The 25,410-nt window shown below is 46.8% G+C and overlaps 1 protein-coding gene across 4 annotated transcripts in view; it reads right to left on the reverse strand.

Moving 5' to 3' along the window:
* Positions 1-3,270: 3,270 nt before the first annotated feature.
* The window catches only part of MED12 (mediator complex subunit 12), a 96,656-nt gene continuing 74,516 nt past the window's right edge, over positions 3,271-25,410 (reverse strand). The window contains exons 34-44 of one of the 4 annotated variants that reach the window (XM_040442341.1): positions 25,034-25,169; positions 24,401-24,562; positions 16,396-16,773; positions 16,096-16,240; positions 12,921-13,114; positions 12,767-12,841; positions 5,416-5,639; positions 5,171-5,321; positions 4,560-4,778; positions 4,193-4,274; positions 3,271-3,989 (exon numbers count right to left, since the gene is read on the reverse strand). In XM_040442341.1, the coding sequence (XP_040298275.1) occupies positions 3,946-3,989; positions 4,193-4,274; positions 4,560-4,778; positions 5,171-5,321; positions 5,416-5,639; positions 12,767-12,841; positions 12,921-13,114; positions 16,096-16,240; positions 16,396-16,773; positions 24,401-24,562; positions 25,034-25,169 (1,810 nt within the window). In that variant the 3' untranslated portion in view covers positions 3,271-3,945. Of the gene's footprint in view, positions 3,990-4,192; positions 4,275-4,559; positions 4,779-5,170; positions 5,322-5,415; positions 5,640-12,766; positions 12,845-12,920; positions 13,115-16,095; positions 16,241-16,395; positions 16,774-24,400; positions 24,563-25,033; positions 25,170-25,410 lie in introns of all 4 variants that reach the window. The other 3 variants (XM_040442342.1, XM_040442340.1, XM_040442339.1) reach the window with 3 other exon arrangements.

Genomic DNA, 25,410 nt, shown 5'->3' on the forward strand with positions numbered 1-25,410 from the left:
ATAAATACTAAGCTAAAACCAATTAGCTCAGTGTATGCAGGATGGGTATAGCTAAGAGGAGAAGCTAACACTTTATCTTAGTCGCCTCCTAGCGGCAGCAGCTATACCAATGGTCTTCTGTGGCCCCCAATGAAACGATTGAGAAAAAAATGGCAAATCGGCCATTTTTATATTTTTTTCAGTTACTCCATTCACCACATGGGGTAAATATTTTATATTTTAATAGTAGGGGCATTTTTGGACACTGTGATGACCATCTGGTTTAGATTCTGAGGTGTTTATGTATTTATTTTTTTATTCTAGGGAAAGGGGGGTGTTTCACGGTACTTTCACATTTGCGTTAGAGGATTCCGGCAGGCAGTTCCGTCGCCGGAACTGCCTGCCGGATCCAGAAATCCGTTTGCAAACGGATAGCATTTGTTTCCGAATCCTTCTGACAAATGCATTAAAATACCGGACCAGTCTCTCCGGTGTCATCTGGAAAAACGGAGCCAGTATTTATTTTTTTCACAGATTTAAAGGTCTGCGCTTGTGCCAGCAAGTGTTCTGGAATTTTGGCTGGACTGAACTGAAGACATCCTGATGCATAAGGATCGGAATGCTTTCCATTCAGAATGCATTAGGATAAAACTGAAGTGTTTTTTTCCACTATTGAGCCCCTGTGACGGAACTCAATACCGGAAAACTTTAACGCTAGTGTGAAGGTACCCTTAATTTATATACATTTTAATATTTCTAGGCATTTAAAAAAAAATACTTTTTTGTAGTCCTACTAGGAGGCTACAATATGCAGATTTCTTACAGCTTAGGGTCCATTCACACGTCCGCAGAATGGGTGCGCATCCGTTACGCAAATTGCGGAACGGGTGCGGACCCATTTATTCTCTATGGGGCAGGAATGGATGCGGACAGACCACAGTGTGCTGTCTGCATCCGCATTTCCGGAGCGCGCCTCCGATCTTCCGATCTGCGGCTACAGAAAAAAATAGAACATGTCCTATTCTTGTCTGCAATTGCGGATAAGAATAGGCAGTTCTATGGGGGTGCCGGCCGGGTGTATTGCGGATCCGCAATACACTACAGACAAGTGAATGGACCCTTATACTGTATTTCCATAGAACTACAGTAAAAGCTCCAATTGCTGTTATCCTATGTTGGCCTGCCACCTGCTGACCAACTTAGAAACTGCAGTTCTAATACACTGAGACTCAGCATATTAGAATCATTGACCAGCTTTCAAGATCGCTAGCCGCGCGCTTCTGGGTTTTTAACCATTTAGATGCTGTGGTCCTTAAAGAGGACCTTTCATGTACTTATTTTATTTTTTCCCCCCAAGTACCTTTACTTGTGGGGTACACTTTGCTGATGCTGACATCATTGTTGTTTTTTTTCCCCAAATACCCCGCTGTAGTTTTCACGGCCAGTATGTAAATACTGAGCATCGGTACAGGGTGGTTGAAGTCACCAGGGTCTCTCAGTGGGCGTCTCCTACCTGGTTGTGCCGTGGTTCAATCGCAGCAGAGCGCGAAAAAAAACCCAGCTCATCTTCTCCATGGATGTGACGCGCCGCTGCAATTGGACCACGGCACAGCCAGGGAGAAGGAGATGACCACAGAAACCATAGTCTCTCCTCCTCCTTGTACCGATGCTCAGTATTATTATACTGGGCGCGAAAACTGCAGGGGGCACAGCGGGGCGTATTTGAAAAAAATAACAACAATGATGGCAGCATCAGTGACTCATACCACGCAAATAAAAGTACTTAAAGAGTAACAAAACTTTTACTCAAGTTTTTTTTTTTTTTAAATGTCCCAAAAGCCCTAAAAATATATTTTCTAATATACTTCATTCATTGATTTTGAATTTTTACTAGAGATAGTCCCCCTCTAAAGAGCAGATTTCCTTTGCGCTTTAAATACACTATTCTCCACATCGCTGACTTGTCAGCGGTGTACGGAGTACAGACTCTGTACTTTATTAATAGGGCCATAGAGAACGGAGTACGGGTAGGAGCATACATTGCTGCTCCTGCCTGTGCCCCATGAGGCTTACTAAATGCTGGAACAGGTACCCTGTAACAATGTGCTATGCCAGGATTAGCGGAGCGGGCTACTGTCTGTGCCTGCTTTGCTAATCTAAAAGTCACAAGCCGGAGTGCCGCTGGACAGTCGACACTTATCAGAAGCTGGATTTATCTCCTTGTTTTATGGATATCATTTTGCTGCATCCTAAGGCTGGGTTCACATCATGTTTTTGCCATCCGTTATACAAAAAAAACGTATACATTAACGTATGCCTCAGAAGGATGCCATACAGTGCTATCCATTCACCATAGACTTCTATTGTAAAAAAAAACTTATATGGTTTTTAACAGAATCTGCAGGATAGAAAAGTGTGATGTGCTACGCTTTTGTATCCCTTTATTTCCCCCCAACATAAACATTAAATGAATGGCAAAAACGTGATATGAACCCACCCTAAGCACTTCCATGCCCCTGTCAGTGTTTATACATAGGTGAGCGCTGCACTTTGTGCTTCCTTAGAATTTATAATGTATAATGACATTAAAATCTCCTACTGACCTAAAGGTGGCTAGACATCCGATAAACAAAAGTTGAAAAAGTCAAACTTTTACCCTTCATTATCAGAAATTAGTCATTCTTTTGTGCAAATTACATCATTTCTACAGAATGTGTTTTGTTAGATTTTTGTCCTGTAGCACTGTGCATATACTGAATATGCAGCTGAACAGGAAGACTCAGGACACATCCAGTTGGGAGTTCAGCGGAAGAGCCTGCAGCAATCTAAGGGCAGCAGCCTGACGGAGAGGTAAGTACCGAGGAAACAATATTTCATCCACAGGCGAGAACACTGGTATTTTCTAAAAAGGGCAGGAGAATTCCTATTAATCTTTACAATAGTGTGTGTGTGTGTGTGTGTGTGTGTGTGTGTGTGTGTGTGTGTGTGTGTGTGTGTGAATTTCTGTTTAATAAACTAATGCAAAGTCAATTAGTTACTGTTTTTTGTTGAATTGTATCATCTTTATATACTGTTTAAATGAAGCTCAGGATAAATTCACACGTTAAATTAAAAAAACAAATAAAACTTTATACTTTTTCACATGACTGTATAAAAAGGCATATGCACCACAAGGTCCATAAGCTTCTCAAGTTCAAGGAACAGCCAAGAATAGCTTTAACCAACGTATTTGGAGTATAATCTATTGATAATTTATTGGCTTGTGATTTTTTTTATTTTTTTTAGTTTGCGCATCGAAAAAAAACAAAATGGAAATCTGGTAATTAGGACAAAATCACTTGAATTATGTGTGTTTAGGTGGTGTTACAGCTGTTTGGAAGGTATTAAACTACTATGGTAGTAGTAGTATGTACAAAAAATCCCAATGGTATGTGCACATATACTTTAAGACAAAATACTGCATAGGGTGTCCAATTTCATCATCAAGGCTACTAAAATCCAAAACCGCAAGCACGCACCACCTGCTGGAAAAATCTATGTAGGCCAAATGAATACCACTCAATATTTTCTCTTATTAGCTACTTACAGTAACAGGGAAAGAGCAAGGAAGTATTTGTAACCATGTTCATACATGTGCCTGAGATCAGGTTGCCATATAAATAGGTTAGAAAATGACAATTTTTATCATTTCATTATCAAAATAATAAAAATTTGTTTGAAAGGTAAAAGGTCCACAAGACTTAAAAGCCCTTGCTCTCAACTTTAGGGGCACCATTTGACATTCTGGTTCCCCATGCCTTATTATACAAGAGTCCAGGTTTACTAAATTCATGTGCCATGACACCTAGTCATTGTCTTTCTTCTTCATGGCAGTCCAATAACACTTTATTCAGTTTCAGATGCCTGTCTTCTGTCTCAGGAGGGAACCAAAGCACAGCGATCACCCATAGGCTTGAGCCGTATATATCAGAAACGCCCAAACGGATTGGAAGCTTGCTGTGGTTGTGTGTCTGGAAAGAGAAGAAGAATATTAGCTACTCTGCTCCAGCGGGCGGCTGCACAGGGAGGAGAGCACAAAGTGCTGCACACATAATTCTGAGAGATTTTACTGTTGCAGAGTACCCAAGTAAGCATGAATTATTTATGAAACAGCAAGGTATACAGGGATAAGATGAGGTTAAATTTAACATGCACTCATACAGGGAATACTCACTGGATAACTGCTGTTGTAGTTGTCGTACAAGAGCTGCTGTCTGTTGCTGCTGCTGAGTTTGTTGCAGACCCTGTCGTTGAAACTAAAAGCAGAATATTTAAGATATACATGAAATCCAAATATAACAGGAAAACAAAAAAACTTGATGTGGAATATAGCAAGTGAAGAAATTTGTGTGGGACCCATGGGTGGATAGCAACACGTAGATGAGCCCCACTGAACAGGGCTAATCCGCTGTCAGATGCATGTAATCTCAAAATGCAGATTTCACAGCAAATCAAAATTTGATGTTTTTAGTCTTTTAAAAAAGTGAAAGAAAAAAAAAATTATACATGTGTCTATTGCAAATGAGAGTTGACCATTTTACCATAGGTTGCTGTGGTGCCAGTGTCTGCATGCCAAGTCCTGGGGGCTGTCCTTGTGCCTGGGCCTGTGGAACTGCTGCTACCTGCTGAGGTGGTGGCTGTGGCTGAGGTGGAGCTTGGGGCTGAGGAGGAGCCTGAGCCTGTTGTTGCTGTTGCTGTTGTTGTTGTTGTTGTTGCTGCTGCTGTTGTTGCTGTTGCTGCTGCTGTTGTTGCTGCTGCTGCTAATAAAAGTTATGAGAACCTGTAAGAAACCTGAACATACTGAATTCTTTGCACAACACACTTAGGCCTCATGCACACAGCCGTTGCGTGCATTGGGCACCGTAATTTGCAGTCCCCAATGCACAGGTACCATCCGTGCGGCTGCCGCAGATTGATCCTTGAATGGGTCCGTGATCCGTCTGCACCACAAAAAAAACCAAAACAGAACAAGTTCTATTTGCAGAGGCACGGAGAGAAACCCAATGGAAGAACTCTGTAATGCTTCCATTGGGTTCCGTGCCTCCGTTACGCATCGCATCTTCACTTTACTGTTTGCGGGCTGCAATACGGGCCGATCGTCTGCATGAGGCCTTAGACTGTTCCTCCTCCTCAATACTTTTTATGAACTTACTCTTAATATTTGTTGCTGCCTCAGATACTGCTGCTGTTGTTGCTGGTCTGGTAACATCTGAGTGGGCCGTATTGTACCTTGTACATTCTGTGCAGTCATATGACCCATTCCAGTCATCATGCCAGCCTGCTGCATTTGTTGGTGTGGGAATCTGATTAGAGATGAAAACATTTAAAACATCACAAAAAAAAAAAAAAAGCAAATTTTTTTTTTATATAAAATTATGTTTTAAGAAGTTTGTGTACCTCGGTCCTGTTTGGGGATTATGATTGTAACCAGTTGCCTGCTGATGGACATAACCACTTGGTCTCTGTGGCATCTGTCTCACAGAGTCAAGGAGTGTCCCACCAGAAGGTGGAAGAGTACTAGGATATGACTGTGTATTGTAGCCTGATGGCACCAAACCACCAGATTGTGATTGAGGATGCTGCTGCTGCATGGGCACATGGGTAGTGTATGTTGTATAACCCTAAAGAGAGAGGAAAAAAAAAAAAAAAAAAGAGGTGTAAAGTCATGCAGCCAACAGAAAACGGGTAATAAGATTTTTGTATAACTTACCAGTAAAATCTCTTTCTCGCTCTTCCTTGGGGGACACAGGAAACCTTGGGTAGGCTCTACTCCCTAGGAGGCGTGACACTAAGTGAAAACTGTTAAGCCCCTCGTCCAGCAGCTATACCCTCAGCCTGGAGAGAGAGACTACCAGTTGCATGTCCAAGTAGTGAAAAAAAGGCAATGACCAACCATGTAAAACCAAACAAGTCAACTACTCGACCGGGGCAACCAAACCGTAACAGTAAACCAGAACAATGGGTGGGTGCTGTGTCCCCCAAGGAAGAGCGAGAAAGAGATTTTACTGGTAAGTTATACAGAAATCTTGTTTTCTCGCCCAGTTCCTTGGGGGACACAGGAAATCTTGGGACGTTCGAGAGCAGTCGAAGAGGGGAGGGACTACAGCCAAAGGCGAAACCACCAGAGGTATCAAGAAACCGCCGCCTGCAAGACCAGGCGGCCCAAAGCAGCATCTGCCGATGCATAGGTGTTCACCCTGTAGAACTTGGTAAATGTGTGCAAGGAAGACCAGGTGGCCGCCTTGCACAGTTGTTCAGCCGAAGCCCGATGCCTCTGAGCCCAAGAGGCACCGACCGCTCTGGTAGAATGAGTGGTAACACCAAAAGGCGTCTCCTTGCCCTTGGCGAAGTAAGCCTCGGCAATAGCCATCTTGATGAAGCGGGCAATAGACACCCTGGACACCGCCAACCCCTTGCGCGGACCTTCCGGAACCACAAAGAGAGTCAGTGCGCCGAAAAGGTCCGGTGACCTCCAGGTAAATCTTCAGGGCCCTAACGACATCCAGGCGGTGAAGCTCCCGTTCTCGAGGGCGAGAAGGAGACGGACAAAGGGAAGGGAGGACGATGTCCTCATTGAGATGAAAGGCGGAGACCACCTTCGGGAGGAAGGAAGGGACCGGACGGAGAACAGCCTTATCCTGGTGGAAGACCAAAAGGGGCTCAGTACAAGAAAGCGCCGCCAATTCAGACACCCGTCGTAGAGACGTGATGGCCACAAGGAACATGACATTGCAGGACAAAAGGGGAAGAGAGACCTTCCGTAACGGCTCGAAGGGGGAGGATTGGAGCGCCGAGAGCACAACATTAAGGACCCAGGGTGGAATGGGTGAGCGATACGGAGGAACAGACAGGTTCGAGAGGGGGCAAAGGACGTTGGATGGAAAGCGCCGAGACCTGACCCTTTAACGAGCTGAGACCCAGACCCAGGTCCAGGCCAGACTGTAAAAAGGACAGGACCGTGGGGAGGGAAAAACGAACCGCCAAGTCCGGTAATAAATCCTGGACGAGGCCGGCTTCGGTGCGCGGATCATGGTGCGAACCACATACGCCGAAAAACCCAGTCGCGTCAAAACTGCGGTCTCAACAGCCACGCCGTTAAACGTAGCGACCTTAAATGCTGGTGGAAGATCGGCCCTTGAGAGAGAAGGTCTTCTCTTAGAGGCAGCGGCCAAGTCGTGTCTCCCAGAAGCAGCATCAGGTCGGCATACCGAGGCCAATCTGGGGCTATCAGGATCGTAGGCATGCCCTCTGTCTCGATTTTTCGGAGAACTCGAGGCAGAAGGGGGAGGGGCGGAAACACATACAGGAGGGAAAATTCCGTCCAAGGAAGAACGAGAGCGTCGGCGCCGTACGCCCTCGGGTCCTTGGACCTGGACAGGAAGGTGGGGAGCTTGTGGTTGAACCTGGAGGCCATGAGATCCACATCCGGATGACCCCAACGAAGGCAAATGGACTCGAACACGTCGGGGTGCAGAGACCACTCACCCGGGTTGATCGTGGTTCGGCTGAGGAAGTCGGCCGCCCAGTTTTCCACCCCCGGGATGTAAATTGCCGACAGGGCCAGAACATGAGTTTCCGCCCAGCGGAGGATGTGAGACACTTCCCGCATAGCCGCTGCACTGCGAGTGCCCCCTTGATGATTTATGTACGCCACGGCTGTGGCGTTGTCCGATTGGACACGGACGGGATGGCCCCTTAGCAGGGGAGTCCAGTGCTGGAGCGATAGGAGAATCGCCCTCAGCTCCAGGATGTTTATTGGCAGCTTGGACTCCGATGGGAACCAAGTGCCCTGGACGGACCGGGGAGGAAACACCCCTCCCCAACCCTGCAGACTGGCGTCGGTGGCGACCACCTACCAGATCATCGGCAAAAAGGAATTTCTCTTGGAGAGGGGTCCGTAACCACCAGAGGGAGGAGGTCCGAACATGGGGAGGTAGGGGGAAGGGCCGGTCCAGACTCTCTGGGGACTTGTCCCAGGCAGACAGGATTGCCGTCTGGAAGATGCGGGAGTGATAATGCGCGAACGGAATCGCTTCGAAGCAGGACACCATCTGTCCCAATACCCGCATGCTGGACCGGAAGGACGAACTGCGGTGGAGAAGGAGGGTCCAAACCGAACGGTGAAGGGTCAGACGCTTTTCTGGCGGGAGACGAACCTCCGCCACTTCTGTATCCAACAGCATCCCCAGGAAGACTTGGGAAGGTTGATAATCCAACCGAACCGCTCCAGGGTTTGCAGCGTGAGGTCCACGCTGGTGGACGTCTGGGAAAAGGAGGGTGCCTTGATGAGCAGGTCGTCCAAGTAAGGAAGCAGAAAAACACCCCTGAGGCGGAGCAAGGCCAGGACAGGGGCTAGGATCTTGGTGAACACCCGTGGAGCCGTCGCCAGGCCAAAGGGGAGGGTAGAGGTCGTTCCCCACCGCAAAGCGAAGGAAACGCTGGTGACACCGAGCGATCGGGACGTGGAGGTAAGCATCCTGGATGTCGATAGATGACATAAACTCCCCTTTCTCCAGAGAAGCCACCACGGATCGGAGGGACTCCATCCTGAACCGGCGAATACGGAGAAACCGGTCTAACCGTTTGAGGTCCAAGATCGGTCTCACCGAGCCTTCCTTTTTGGGGACCACAAAAAGGTTCGAGTAGAACCCCTTGAATCTGTCCCTTGGAGGAAGGAAGCAGGGCTGTGGAGTCGGTAGATAAATGTTCCGACTCAGACTCCTCAGTTTTATGTACTTCCGACTCCGAGACTCCGACTCCTCTGTATTAATATGCGAATGTATTTTATACATTCCTTGAGGGAAAGAAACGCAACCTACCACAGGACTACTGGCTGGGAAGCTGCTTTCTCCTTTGTGTGCTTATCTGCTGCTGAAGATAGGGCAGTGGGAGGATCGAGGAAGGGGCATTTATTCTAAAACATGATTTTCCTAGGAGAATCCCATAGTCATGTTTAAAGTTTAAGCTAACAATCGGAGTTTACAAGTTTTTATAGCCTTAGCTAAATGACAGCAGTTTTTCCAATGGTTTACAGCTTCAGTCTTGAACTATTGGCTATCCATTCCCTTCACTTATACAAGTGTCTCACTCTCTAGTCCTGCAAAAAACATATTTATTTAATCCCTTATCAGTGAGAGGCTAGGTTACACATGGACGCTGCGTTCCCTGTAAAAGCAGAACACAACACTATGGAAAGTATAAGTATTGCAGCTCCTAATTGTGCGTTGCGTGCCATATAGTGAAGCACATGAAAAGCATGCTTCTTCACGGTCACTTAACGTGTTCGTTTTGCGGTTACGTGAGGCACTGCATGCATTGGTCTTTATTCTTACAGTAGAGAAGTCATTAATTATAACTTTTTGTGAATTGGGACATTTAAACTTGCTTTTTTTTTATATTCCAATCTAAATTTAGTAGGAGTCGGTGCATTGTTTGCCGACTCAGACTCCAGGTACCCAAAATTTCCCCCGACTCCGACTCCTTGACTCCGACTCCACAGCCCTGGAAGGAAGTAATCATTCCCTTGTCCAGAAGGGTGCGAATGGCTTCGGAAAAGGCGGCCGCACACTGGGGGTCCCTCGGGACACGGGACCGAAAGAAACGATTCGGAGGGAGGGACGCGAATTCGATTTTGTATCCGGATGACATAATCTTGAGTGCCCAGGCGTCAGAGACGTGTGCCTGCCAGATGTCCCTGAAAAGGAGGAGGTGGCCCCCCACGCGGGTGGGTGGGGGCGCACCTTCAGGCGGAGGGCTGCTTGGCCGAGGAGGGACGAGCAGATTGGGACTTACGCCAGGAGGGTTGAGTCTGAAAAAAGGGCTTTTAACGTCTATCCTGGGAGGGATTAAAGGAAGGACGGGTCGCGGGTCGAGGGCCGGAGGACCTGCGGGAGGACCTAAAACGAGAGAAATCAGGACGGCCTCGAGTGGCGCCCTTGGTCCTGGGCTGGGGAAGATGGGTGCTCTTTCCCCCCGTGGCTTCAGAAATGATCTCGTCCAAGCGGGCCCCGAATAAACGGGAACCCGCGAAGGGAAGTCCAGCAAGAGACCGTTTGGAAGCGACATCCGCCGTCCAAACTTTTAGCCAAAGTTCTCTCCTGACTGAGACAGCCAGAGCAGAGGAACGGGCAATGAGGGCACCCGCATCAAGTGAGGCCTCACAAATGAATTTCCCTGCCTGAACAACGAGCTGGGCTAAAGAACGGAGGTCCTGAAGGGAGACGTCTGAATCAAGTTCCTGGTCGAGCTGGGAAGCCCATTCCGAGACCACCTTCCCGGCCCAGGCGGAAGCAAAGACCGGTCTGAGGGCTGAACTGGAGGCAGCAAATATGGCTTTTGTAAGGGATTCCATGCGACGGTCTTCAGTGCACTGAAGAGAGGAACCGTCCGCCACAGGAATAGCCGTGCTTTTAGACAGGCGGGCCACGGGAGGGTTGACCTTAGGTGGAGACCCCCAAGTGGAGATGCAATCCGCTGGGAAGGGATAACAGATATCCAACTTCTTAGGGGGGGGGGGGTAAAACGGGCATCGGGGCGAGTCCAAGCCTTAGAGACCACCGAAGAGTGGCGTGGAGGGGGAAAACCATGGACGCCTGTTTGGGGCGGAAAAAGGACACACCGGCCTTGTCAGTGCTGGGAGGGTCGTCGTGAATTTTAAAGGTGTCGCGAATATTGGTAATGAGATGGCCCACAGCAGAGGCTAGCTCGGACAGCAATGCCGAGTCCATGTCCCAATCCGAATCCACCAATTCTCCATCAGAGTGCATGTCCTGTGAGGAGGGACCCGACTGAGTCCGCACCCGCGGAGGAGATAGGGACGCATCCGAGGAAGACGCGCACTCCGCCCTGGAGCGCTTCTGGAGGTGTCGGGCCCTGGAGGCATCACTGGGAGCGAGGGACCCAGACGGGTCGGCAGAAGTAACGGACCCAGAGGATACGACAGGGGGTGTAGCAGACTGCGTGGCAGGCTGTGTGTCTACAAGGCGGCCCACAACATGAGTGAGGCTTTCCACGGCCTGGGACAGGGATCTTGCCCAATCAGGTGGATCCAAGGAAACAGGGGGCAGCACAGCCAGTGGCGGACCCTGTATGCAGGGGGCAGCAGCAGTGGCAATAGAGATCAAACAACGTCACGGCAACAGAGGAGCAGAGGCAGCAGCGGTGGCCAGGCTCTTGAGGTGAATTGGAAGGCGGGAATGAGAGGGGAGCTGGAAGCGAAGCCCCGCCCCCGCCGATGCTCCGTTCGCGCGCGCAATTCAAATATAGAGACGGTAAGAAGGGGGAGGGGCGGTCTGCGGCGCTGTAAATGAGAGGAAGCGACTCCATATCACACAGTTGAATGCCGAGCCACCCTCCACAATTAGTATACGGCCACCGCAGAGTAAGGGAGAACCTTTCCACCCCCGCAGGAGAGAGCGAACGCCGCGATTCCCTGCGTGCGGACGTCGCGATGCCGGCCGGCAGTGAAAGTGTGACGGCTGCTTGTTGCTGCGGCAGGCCTTGCCTGCCTGCGATCGTAGCCTGGATGCCCCTGCTGCGGCTGAATGAAGGCACTCAGCCTGTAGTAGGGTGCCTGATGTTGTCCCAGGGTCTGCTCTTGCGGTGAATTGGAGTAGGTTGTCCAAGTGACTGCCACAGCATAGGCTAGACAGGTGAGGAGGCCTTGGGGGGGGGGGGGGGGGGGGGGGGGGGGTGAACAGAGAGCAGAAGTGGGGGGGGGGGGGGGGGAGGCTGGAACAGCCACTCTCACCATCCTGAAGTCTTCACCCTCTGTCCATTCCAGCAGGGTCGTCCCTTCAGCTACTGGCACCGCAGTGGCAGGAAGCTGGAGAGGGGCTTGACGTGTGGGTGACCCTTACACTGGTGGGATGCAGGGGAGCTGGGCTGCCCTGGTCCTCCTTGTCTTCTGTGGGGGAGGCAGCAGTGCGGATGACTGGCACTGGCGCAGCTCGACCCCGGGAGAAACAGAGAGGTCCAGGCGTCTCTGTTGTCCCTGTGAATAGTAAAATAAAAAATAAAAAATGAAGGGAAAAAACAGCCCTACGAAGCAGGGAGTGTCTCTTGCCTCCTTGGACACTAAGCAAAAACTGGCAGTCTCTCTCTCCAGGCTGAGGGTATAGCTGTGGAGGAGGGGCTTAACAGTTTTCACTTAGTGTCACGCCTCCTAGGGAGTAGAGCTATACCCAAGGTCTTCTGTGTCCCCCAAGGAAGAGCGAGAAATCTATATTAGGGCTTCTCATAACATGTTAATTGGCACATTCTTTCTTGTAGGATGTTTTTTTCCACAAAGAGTAATGATAACAAAGATAACGAAGCAATTTTCAAGAGATTAAAAAAAAAAAATCCTATTCCTCTATAACAGAAAAAGTATATACAGCGTGCAGTCCTACAGGCAACATTTTCTGAGCATGATCAGCTGTACCAGTAGGACCATCATGATCCTGAGAACGGATGTGTGCTGAACACATACTTACTGTCTTCTCTATGTGTGTTTTTTGTACAGTTCAATAAACTGTTAAGAAAAAAATCTCTTGAATATCAATTATTTCATCTCAAAAGTATCTATACTGTTTAATACTGCGATATGACTTGGGAAGAGAAGGACAGAAAAAGAGCCCAGTCTTGCTGCTTCCTTTGAATGGGCTGCCTCAAGTCTGGCCTCCTGCTCTTTTGTAGCCACTCTCACAATTGTAAAGGGTATTAAATAAAATTATGGATGGCAGAATTCTACATTATGAACCATGTATACCTGGGAGGATTGCATAGATCCATATGGGGGAGTTGGTGTCATTTGTCGAACAGGTTGAGTCATCATACCCTGCGTCTGCTGAGGGAGAGAACACCAAGATATAAATACAGTGGCAGACTTTTTTAAATTTTACACACCCTGAAAAATCACTCACCAATTTTGCCTGAAGGTGTTGCCTTAGTAATTGACCCTGGGGAATAGGAGGCTGCTGTCTGTACATGATAGGCTTGTATGGATCCATCATTCCTCCTACAACTGGTGGAACACCACCTCCATAAGGAGGTCGAGCCTGAACTACCTTTACCATATTCATGCGAGGTGGACGGTATGTGTCCAGACGTGGACCACCTGTTTCAAGAGGTCAGAACATTGGAGAGAAATTGATGAAAGCAGACTGTATGCCAGCTACAATCTTAAAAAGGCATCTGTCAGCAAATTTGTACCTATGAAACTGGCTGACCTGTGCGCTTGGCAGCGGAAGGCATCTGTGTTGGTCTCATATTCCTATGTGCCCGCATTGCCGAGAAAAATTATGTTTTAGCACATGCAAGTGAGCGTCTAGGAGCAACGGGGGTGTTGCCTTTAGACCTAGAGACTCTGTCTGCACTTTGGTTGAGAGGGCCAGGCAGTGTAAACGTGATCGCGTCTGGCCCTGTCAAAGTGGAGAGGATATGGCAGTTGCTGAGAGAGCAGAGCCTCTAGGAGTAAAGGCAATGCTCCTGTTGCACATTTGCATATATAAAAACTTCATTTTTCCTCAGTAATGCGAGCATGTATGAACAAAGGAACAACACAGATGTCTGCAGCTGCCAAGTGCACAGGCCATAGTTCAGCCAGTTTCATAGGTACAAATCTGCTAAAAGATGACCTTTAAAGGCTATGTACACCTTTGGAGTCATTTTTTTTTTATGATTGCACGTTATTGATTTTTGGCTAATAATCATTTTTTCAATTGGCCTTTATTAAAACTATTGAGCTGTTCTGCCACAAAGGGTTAACTGTTTTTCTAGCTGTGTGACTGGTACTTTCACTTTGTGCCAGTCATCTACAGGGAGTGCAGAATTATTAGGCAAGTTGTATTTTTGAGGATTAAATTTTATTATTGAACAACAACCATGTTCTCAATGAACCCAAAAAACTCATTAATATCAAAGCTGAATATTTTTGGAAGTAGTTTTTAGATTGTTTTTAGTTTTAGCTATTTTAGGGGGATATCTGTGTGTGCAGGTGACTATTACTGTGCATAATTATTAGGCAACTTAACAAAAAACTAATATATACCCATTTCAATTATTTATTTTTACTAGTGAAACCAATATAACATCTCAACATTCAGAAATATACATTTCTGACATTCAAAAACAAAACAAAAACAAATCAGTGACCAATATAGCCACCTTTCTTTGCAAGGACACTCAAAAGCCTGCTATCCATGGATTCAGTCAGTGTTTTGATCTGTTCACCATCAACATTGCGTGCAGCAGCAACCACAGCCTCCCAGACACTGTTCAGAGAGGTGTACTGTTTTCCCTCCTTGTAAATCTCACATTTGATGATGGACCACAGGTTCTCAATGGGGTTCAGATCAGGTGAACAAGGAGGCCATGTCATTAGATTTTCTTCTTTTATACCTTTTCTTGCCAGCCACACTGTGGAGTACTTGGACGCGTGTGATGGAGCATTGTCCTGCATGAAAATCATGTTTTTCTTGAAGGATGCAGACTTCTTCCTGTACCACTGCTTGAAGAAGGTGTCTTCCAGAAACTGGCAGTAGGACTGGGAGTTGAGCTTGACTCCATCCTCAACCCGAAAAGGCCCCACAAGCTCATCTTTGATGATACCAGCCCAAACCAGTACTCCACCTCCACCTTGCTGGCGTCCGAGTCGGACTGGAGCTCTCTGCCCTTTACCAATCCAGCCACGGGCCCATCCATCTGGCCCATCAAGACTCACTCTCATTTCATCAGTCCATAAAACCTTAGAAAAATCAGTCTTGAGATATTTCTTGGCCCAGTCTTGACGTTTCAGCTTGTGTGTCTTGTTCAGTGGTGGTCGTCTTTCAGCCTTTCTTACCTTGGCCATGTCTCTGAGTATTGCACACCTTGTGCTTTTGGGCACTCCAGTGATGTTGCAGCTCTGAAATATGGCCAAACTGGTGGCAAGTGGCATCTTGGCAGCTGCACGCTTGACTTTTCTCAGTTCATGGGCAGTTATTTTGCGCCTTGGTTTTTCCACACGCTTCTTGCGACCCTGTTGACTATTTTGAATGAAACGCTTGATTGTTCGATGATCACGCTTCAGAAGCTTTGCAATTTTAAGAGTGCTGCATCCCTCTGCAAGATATCTCACTATTTTTGACTTTTCTGAGCCTGTCAAGTCCTTCTTTTGACCCATTTTGCCAAAGGAAAGGAAGTTGCCTAATAATTATGCACACCTAATATAGGGTGTTGATGTCATTAGACCACACCCCTTCTCATTACAGAGATGCACATCACCTAATATGCTTAATTGGTAGTAGGCTTTCGAGCCTATACAGCTTGGAGTAAGACAACATGCATAAAGAGGATGATGTGGTCAAAATACTCATTTGCCTAATAATTCTGCACGCAGTGTAATAAACCTGATCTCTAAACTACAGAGAGGTCATAAACACTTATTTAAGGCTACTTTCACACTTGCGGCAGAGTGATCCTGCAAGCAGTTCCATCGCCGGAACTGCCTGCCAGATCCGGCAAAACGTATGCCAACTAACGGAATGCTCTCCATTCAGTATGCATGGGGATAAAACTGATCAGTTCTTTTCTGGTATAGATCCCCTAGGACGGAACTATGCCGGAACAGAAAAACGCTAGTGTGAAAGTACCCCAAGCCACATTCTTATCAGTAAGATAAAAACTGAGCTATAATGAGTGTTTATAATGTCAGAGAGCAGGGTTAAGGAGCCTGTCTGTTCCTGGTCTGACGGAAAAGACAGAAAATCCAAAGGGTGCTACAAGAGCATGTCAGCTTCTGTACAGAAAAAAGGACACCATACTTTTAATAAAGACCAATTTCATATAAATTTTTAGCTCTAAATCGGTACAAATGCGATTATAAATAAAATTGTCCCCAAAGGTGTACATAGCCTTTAAACTGTGCCAATACTGTGCTAAGAGGACTAGTTTTAGAAAATGTTTTTTTGGAACTTGTGTATCATTGCACCTATATAAAACCACATATATACTTAGTCATGGTACAGTGAGTGTTCCAGCGCAACCATTGACTGTACCCCACAACAGTGTAGGCACTGTAAAATTATGGAATGAATAGGGCTAATCTTTAAAACTCACCAGGAGGTAAGGGTTGATTCTGAGCGTACACTGTCTGCGCTCCATAAGGCAATCGAGACATGGACCCCCCTCCTTGGGAGTGCAGAAGGTCAGTCGAAACTCCCATTGGATAAGGCATTGAGCGTCCTCCACCAATCCCATATTCCTGAATAAAACACACAAATAATTATTTTATTCTGCAAATATTTACAGGGCGTTTCAACTCCATTTCAAACATACAAGAATCTGATACCTACTGCTCGTCTGTAATAAGAAATACAGTATGATAGTTGCATATTTTCAATGACATATGGTCTATACCTCTCCTTTGTTTGCTGGTTGACGAGTCTTCTTGTTTTTCTTGCCTGGTTTCTTTCTCTCATCACCGGTACCTGGGCAAGTTCCTCCACTCTTATCTACTTTGAGTGGCTCACTCAGCTTCTTATCGGGCTCACTACTTGTTGGGGTTGGTGGCTCCTCATCTTCAGGAGGAAGAGACAATGGCTCCAAATAGTAAGTGCGTGGCTTAGGCTTTAAGTGTGTGTGGTACAGAAGTAATCTCTGTTGCTCCTCCAACCTTGAGACTCGTCTGTCTACACGCACAGTACCAAACCATCCCCAGGAAAGAGGAGCAGATTGTTTCAGACCTTCAAAAAGATCCCAAGGGGAAATTTTCTGCTTAGTAGAGACTTGAAGTCCCTGTGAATGGAGTTCAAAAAGAAAAAGTTACAGTAAAGAATTATGTACAGAAAATAATTGAAAATGAAATTAGTCGATTTCACTTTTTTACAGCTCTGTGCAAGTTTACAGATGAAATGTTTGAAACTCTGCAGGTATATGGCATATGTAGGTTTCAAGTCTTTGCAAACTTTTCATATAGGTTAAATAAAGGTCTTCCATGTCTTTAGGTTGCTGTGTACTTCTAAAAGCACCTAAGAAACCATTTGTGATTATAAGGCAATCCTTATCATAATGATCTTTTGACCTAAATCACTGCTGTTATTTTTAATATTTACAGTAGTCCTAGTGGTAGTTCTGCCTCTCTTTCCCAAATTCTTAGCTAATTAACATAATACATATTTATAGTGGCAGCTGCAGGCAGCCAGCATTTTATCATCTGACCTTTAAAGCTATGCAGAAAAAAATAAGTAATTTGATGCCCTTTAACAAATGGCTCTGACGTTTTTAATATATGCTAGGAAATTAAACAGCACAGAATTTTTAGTATAAAGAATGTACACTTTATATCATTACATAAAGTATAACGTAGAGTCACTGGTTTTGTTTTACTGTCATGTAAACCTGTGCGCCTAGGTCTTACATTCCAAAGAAAACATTCACCTACAGAAAAGTCTTCCCTACTAAGATAACTGACGTTGTAAGGAATGACAAAGACTTCATATGTTACCTCCTCCAGGCTTTAAAGGGGTTATCCAATATCATAAACTGCCCCCCCATGTGCCGAGCCCCTCAAAGGGAATCTACTTACCCCGCTCCCCTCCTGGTCCCCGCACCGCTGCGTCTCCCTGTACACAGATGAAAACATCCGGTGTGTGTGGGAGGGGGGCGCCAATGGAAGGAGGGGAAGAGCCTCCCTAGATACGTGGGTGAGGCTAGGGAGGCTCTGCCATTAGCTGCTCCCCACCCCTCGACACCGAATGTTTTAATTGAAAAACAAACTGAAATCTTTTAGGTGGAGGGAAGAAAACAAAATAAACTAAAATAATGTGGTTTCATAAGTGTGCACACCCTCTTATAACGGGATGTAGCTGTGTTCAGAATTAAGCAATCACATTAAAAATCATGTTAAATAGGAGTCAGCATACACCTGCCATCATTTAAAGTGCCTCTGATTAACCCCAAAAAGTTCAGCTGCTCTAGTTGGTCTTTCCTGAAATTTTCCTTTTAGTCACATCCCACAGCAAAAGCCATGGTCCACAGAGAGCTTCCAAAACATCAGAGGGATCTCATTTTCAAAGGTATCAGTCAGGAGAAGGGTACAAAAGAATTTCCAAAGCATTAGATATACCATGGAACACAGTGAAGACAGTCATCATCAAGTGGAGAAAATATGGCACAACAGTGACATTACCAAGAACTGGACGTCCCTCCAAAATTGATGAAAAGACGAGAAGAAAACTGGTCTGGGAGGCTACCAAGAGGCCTACAGCAACATTAAAGGAGCTGCAGGAATATCTGGCAAGTACTGGCTGTGTGGTACATGTGACAACAATCTCCCGTATTCTTCATATATCTGGGCTATGGGGTAGAGTGGCAAGACGAAAGCCTTTTCTTATGAAGAAAAACATCCAAGCCAGGCTACATTTTGCAAAAACACATCTGAAGTCTCCCAAAAGCATGTGGGATAAGGTGTTATGGTCTGATGAAACCAAGGTTGAACTTTTTGGCCATAATTCCAAAAGATATGTTTGGCGAAAAAACAACACTGCACATCATTAAAAGAACACCATACCCACAGTGAAGCATGGTGGTGGCAGCATCATGCTTCGGGGCTGTTTTTCTTCAGCTGGAACTGGGGCCTTAGTTAAGCTAGAGGGAATTATGAACAGTTCCAAATACCAGTCAATATTGGCACAAAACCTTCAGGCTTCTGCTAGAAAGCACAGAACATGAAGAGGAGCTTCATCTTTCAGCATGACAACAACCCAAAGCATACATCCAAATCAACAAAGGATTAGCTTCACCAGAAGAAGATTAACGTTTTGGAATGGCCAAGACCTGAATCCGATTGAAAATCTTTGGTGTGATCTGAAGAGGGCTGTGCACGGGAGATGCCCTTGCAATCTGACCGATTTGGAGTGTTTTTGCCAAGAAGAGTGGGCAAATCTTGCCAAGTCAAAATGTGCCATGCTAAAACGCTCATACCCAAAAAGACTGAGTGCTGTAATCAAATCAAAAGGTGCTTCAACAAAGTATTAGTTTAAGGATGTGCACACTTATGCAACAATATTATTTTATTTTTATATTGTTTCTTCCCTCTACCTAAAAGATTTCAGTTTGTTTTTCAATTGTGTTGTACAGTTTATAGGTCACATTAAAGGTGGAAAAAGTTCTGAAATGATTTATCTTTGTCTCATTTATTTACATCACAAAACCTGACATTTTAACAGGGGTGTGTAGACTTTTTATATCCACTTTATATCCATGCCTCTCTCTCAAAACCATGTAGCTGTAGCCAGCTTAGATCTACAGTTGCACAAAAAATGTGAACCATTTTAGATTTCTGTATTGATTACTAAGGAAATGTGATCTGATTGTCTATAATTGTGATTTATGTGTGATAACACACACAATTGTCCTGATCATGTCTTTTTGAGCACATTGGGTAAAGATCCACAGTGCAAAGAGGAAAAGTACGTGAACATTTGCAGGTTAATGACTTCTCCAAGAGCTAATTAGCAAAAGGTTTTTCAATAAAGAAGATGAGATTAAGTTTCACAGATGCTTTGCTTATTAAAGGCACACAAAGCCTGGTTACTCACAAATATTTTCTTCTCAAGAAAGATTAGTTAGTGTGTATTACGTTCACTCAATTTGCTAACTAAAAAACATGAACAGTACAACTGATTGTGTATTTTAGTTAGGCTACGTTCACATCACCGTTCAGCCTTTCCGTTCTCCTTCTTCGTCTAGGAGCAGGAGAACGGAAAGGACGGAAAAGGCACATAACTGACGCCAAACTGAGTCAAACGGAGCCCTTAGGACCCCATAGATTATAATGGGGTCCGTTATGTTTCCGCTCAGAAGATGATTTTTAAGCGGAGACAAAAGTCCTGCATGCTCCTAGACGGAGCAGGAGAACGGAAAGCCAGAACGGTGATGTGAACGTAGCCTTATACTGTTTTTGTCTAGAATTGTGACTTGGATAACAATCAAATCACATTTTATTAGTAAACAATGCAGAAATCCAAGTAATTCCAAAAGATCCCCTTTTTCTTGCAACCGTATTTGCTGTTCTGCTGTAAGGAAGGCCTATTTCACATGTCAGAGACTCAGACGTGTGCCGTTTTCTCCATGAACACCACATATTCCCTTTGATTTTAATGTGTTTATGGGTCAGTGGAAAAACCACAGTAACATGCACTATTTAGAACCAAATATGCCAACTGAAGTCTATGGGTCTGTGAAAACCACTGACAACACAGATGGCATCCATGTTCTGCCAGTAGTTTTCACGGGTCATTGGTAGGAGACGCTCTGGAAACTAATTTTCAGCTTAGCAGTTTTTGTGGAATACGGATGACACACAGAAGGCTAAAAACAGACACAAGGACCAAACACAGATCCTTCAAGGACATATTCATAAATGAAACACTGACCATCTTGACATCCATGACAGATGTCATGGATGTATGAAAGAGGCCCAGTAAGGAAAAATCTTGTTGAAAGTGTTTGCCCGCTGTATATTTTTCGTCAAATGGCAAGGAATGCTTTAATCCTCACAAGTCCAACTGCTGCAACCAAACACCATCCTCAGTATGTATGGAACTAGTCTTGAAGCTAGTGATTGGCTGCAGTGGTCACCTATTTAGATGGCATGCGATCAGCTGCATGAAAGTATACAGAGACCGAATAAGTGATAAATACTTTCTAGGGATAAGCCTTGCCAATCTATTCAACTCTGATTAAAGGAGGACAAAATCCATATGCATCCGGTGCCGGCTGTATAATACAGCAGACACCCAACTGCAATGACCTGGATATGAGAGAAAAGCGATCCCAGTCATTTAAAGGGGTTATCCCATCTTAGACAATGGGGGCATATCGCTAGGACAGCCACTACCTTGTCCTGAGGAAGGAACACTTGGCCAAGGCGAGTGTCGAGGACCATGCCTAGGAATTCCATCCCCACCAGCCAGCCGAACTGGGACAGCACGGACAGGGTGATGTGGAGGCTGGACAGGTTGTCCTCCCGGGATGGGGCCTTCACCAGAAGATCGTCCAGGTATGGTATTACTGCAACTACCCTGGCACGGAGAAGTGCGACGAGGGGAGCCAATAGCTTGGTAAAGACCCTCGGGGCAGACGCCAGGCCGAAGGGCAATGGCACGAATTGAAAATGAAGAGAACCTACCGTGAAGCGAAGGTACCTCTGATGAGACAGAGCTATTGGGACATGCAGATAAGCATCTCGGATGTTGATGGGCAACAGAAACTCGCCCACCTCGAGGGAAGAAATCACCGACCTGAGGGACTCCATGCGAAAGTGGCAGACATGGACGAAATAATAGAGCGCCTTCAGATCCAAAATGGGGCGAAGAGAACTGTCCTTCTTGGGAACAGTGAAGAAGTTTGAGTAAAACCCCTGAAAACGTTCCGAGGTCAGGACAGGAACAATCACTCCGTGCGTATGAAGGGAATGAATGGCCTGAAAAAAAGCAGCCACCCGGGAGGGGGACCTGGGCGGCAACGACTGGAAGACCCGACCTGAGGGAAGGGCGGCGAATTCTATCTTGTATCCGGAGGAAACTACCTCCAGAACCCAGGCATCGTCCATGCTCGCGCTCCATTGATCCTGAAAAGAGAGCAAACAACCCCCGACTCGAGCGGGGGAAACCAGTCATGCAGATAACAGCATTGCAAACTGGGGTTTGGAAGGTTTAGGGCGGGCGTGCCAGGAGGGTTTGGCCTTGAAGGAAGGACGGTTCTGGGGCAGGAGGGAACTTTTCCCACCTGTGGCCTCAGAAATCAGCTCCTCCAAACGTTTCCCAAAAAGCCTGCCACCCAGGAAGGGGAGAGATATAAGAGCCTTTTTGGGGGTGGCATCAGCTGCCCAGGCACAAAGCCAAACCGTGCAGCGGATGGCCACAGAGTGAGCGGCCGCCCTGTTAGAGCGGCGTGATGATTCCAGGGATACCGGGATGCCTGGAGAAGATGAGGGGCAATGAGATGGGGCTCCCCCTGAGTAGAATCCAGGGGTAAGAACCGGACAAGCTGTTTGGCCCATGCACATGCTTCTGTCACCCAAGATGCAGCAAAGGCGGGATGGATAGCGGAACCTGCTGCTACAAATGCAGACTTGGACAGGGAGTCTATCTTCTTGTCCAACAGATCGGCCAAAGGAAGGGTGGTAGCCTTAGCAAGTCGGGCCACCTGTGGATCTAACTGAGGAGGGACAGACCACATAGTAATAAACGTCCGAACTCTTGGCAGACTGAAGACGCCTATCCGTGTGAAGCCACTCCTTGGCCAGGAGTGCGTCCATGTCCGCATGGTTAGGCAAAACCAAAGCTGGGCGCCTACAACGGCGGAATGATACGGATTCCTGAGCCGAGGAGGAGGGGTCTTTCTGCACGTGGAGAGCTTCCCTAACTTCCCTGACGATATCCTGCAGACAGGGCTGTGCTCTGCTCAGATTCGGAATCAGAGTCAGAAGTGTCCCCCAAGGCGGCGGAATGTGCGGCAGGGGAGGATTCGTCACCAGCCTCAGACCTGTCCTGGGAGTGACCCGAGGGGCGGGACATGGTTATGACAACCTGAAGTTGCTTGCGGGACCTGGTGTCTGAACGTGAGCGTGCCCCTTCCGCGTAGGAGCCCCTGGGAGGGGCAGAGGCGGACACAATTTGGGCAGGCAAGCGGTCCCGCGACTCAACCATTGATTGGGAGAGTCGGGCAAGGTTCCCTATGGCTTGGGACAGGAAAGAAGCCCATTCAGGAGGAACCGACACAGAAGGGGTGGTCAAGGCATCCTGAGAGGGTCTGGCGGCAAGGCAATGCACAAACAGGTTCAGGCTGACCGCATGGCAACTTTTTATTACAATGGACGCGCATATAATAAGTGGCGACCCCGAGGGGATGGGAGTCTTCTCTGGAAGAGGACATGAGGGCTGAGTGGGAGCCTGAAAAAAAGAAAAGCAGCCAGACAGAGGCTGTCCTACCAGACCTCAGGTGCTGTGTCCCTAAAGAAGTGCTGCAGCAGCCGCAGAAGCATACAGGAAGGCTGCAGAAGAGATCCTGGCAAGATGAAGGCCCCTTTGTTTTTTGAAGCAGGAGATAAGTGCAAACTCTGCCCACAGTGCAAAAGCCCACGTTGGACAGGGATAGGAGGTGAGGAGACCCCTCCCAAGAGCCGAGAGAAGCAGGGAGAGGCCAAGAAAAAAGATCGGGAAGTGACCGGAAAAAAAGTGCGCCAACGGCGGGACCCCTTCGGAAAAGGAAAAACAGGTGTGGGGGGTCTCCTGAGGAGAAGCGACGCTCAGGGAGTGGAAAATATTGGGCAAAAGGGGCACCTGGGGCCCGAGGACAGGGCAGGAAAGATGCGACCTAGTCCCAGGCAGAAGCCGGGGGCTAAAGTAGAAGGGAAGGCCAGGGAGAGGCATAGGAGGCCAGGGAGGAAGGTAACCCAAGAGAGGAAAGAAAAAAGGGGCCCCCCCCACAAGTGTGGAGAATTCTCCCCCCCCTCCAAAGAACAGAACAGGTTTAAACAAGGGGAACCTCCTCAGGCCCCCCGATAAAGTACCCACCCCTTGGCCAAAAGAGGGGAACTAACCCTAAACCCCATGGGACAGGGATGCAGGGGAGAATACTCATCGTCCGGTGTCTTCAGGCACCGCAGGGTCACCCCTTCGGCAAACTCGCACACATGTGGGATTGCTGGCATGCCACTGCGGATGCAGTAATGGGGGACTGGGTGACCGGCGAGGTACTCAGAGTACGCATACGTAGGGGATGCAACTAAAGTGGATATCCACGATGGAGCCCCATCCTGCAGCAGGCAGAGACCTGCAGAAGAGAAAAATGAATAAAATAAAAAACAAAAAGCAGCAAAAAACAGAGCAGGTCATGTCTGCCTCCTACGGACACTAGACTAAAACTGGTTAGTTTAGGGTCTGTGCAGAGGGTATAGCGCATCTAGGTGGAGCCAACACTTTTTCTTTCTAGTGTCAGCCTCCTAGTGGCAGCTGGGCATATACCCATGGTGCTGTGTCCCCCAATGCCATTCACGAGAAAAAGTTCAATTTGCCATTTTTAGTCACCTTGCCCCTAAAAAATTGAATAAAAAGCAATCAAAAAGCTGTATGTACCCCAACATGGTACCAATAACTGCAGCTTGTCCTGCAAAAAAATAAGGATGTGTGAATGAAAATTTTTAAAAACTCTTATGGCTCTTGGAAGGTGAGGTGAGGAGGAAAAAAAAAAATACAACTGGATCGGTCATTAAGGGGTTAAGAATAGTTCCACATCAAAATAAAAATAAGGCAGTCAAAGTCTGTAAAAACATGAGACAATATGTAAGTTATACAACATCCACCTCATTTTTGTTTCCAGGTGTTTTTTTCACTGAATGTTTAGCAATATTATTCACCTCCTTCTTGAAGATAGAGTCAAAGCCAGCTATCTTGTTTCCTTTGGTGTCAATAAGAGATCCCTGAGGTTCACAAGTTATTACGTCCCGCGTCTGCTTTGGTAAAGGCAACAGCTGGCGTACTTTCTCCAAGCTCTCCGACTGACGGTCACCTAATTCTTTCTGCAGTAAGACAAAATAAAAAGTGAGATATGCGTAAGTTAGGGTACTTTCACATTAGCGGCAGGACGGATCCGACAGGCTGTTCACCCTGTCGGATCCGTCCTGCCGCTATTTCGTTGGACAGCCCCTCCGTCCCCATTGACTATAATGGGGACGGGGGCGGAGCTCCGGCTCAGCGCGGCAGTAGGCCGTCGGACTAAAAAGTCGGATACGCAGTACTTTTAGTCCGGCGGCCTCTCACCGCACACTGCCGTGCTGTGCCGGAGCTCCGCCCCCCTCCCCAATATAGTCAATGGGGACGGAACGGCGGTGCGACGAAATAGCGGCAGGACGGATCCGACAGGGTGAACAGCCTGTTGGATCCGTCCTACTGCTAGTGTGAAAGTAGCCTTAACCAAAAAGAAACTTGCACAGCAGCAAGTCATTAAGAACCTGCAAAGGAAGCAAAAAAAATAAAAAACACACACTTACCCGGAGCTTTTTCACTAAATTCATATATGCCCTTTTGTTCTCCTCCATGCTGCCTTGTGAGATACTGGACATATCAGCAGCCAAAGTTCCATTAATCAGCACACTCAACATATCCAGAACAGTGGTGAAGAGCTCACTGAAAAGTAAAGAGTTGTCAGAGCTACACAGTTAAAGAATTTTTTCACAGAAAATGGCAGAACAACTTCGAACTTAAAATTTTACAGTTAGACATACATTTTCAGAAATTTTTTGGGTTTTTTAGATGTGCACATTTATGGGTAAAAGTGAGTCAGTAATGTCGTATTTATGGCATAAAATGTCGATATGGCAAATAATTTTAATACTCTTTGGAGTAAAAGGCCATGGACACCTTCGGG

Source organism: Bufo bufo, chromosome 8 (assembly GCF_905171765.1).
Source record: "Bufo bufo chromosome 8, aBufBuf1.1, whole genome shotgun sequence".
Lineage (NCBI taxonomy): Eukaryota > Metazoa > Chordata > Amphibia > Anura > Bufonidae > Bufo > Bufo bufo.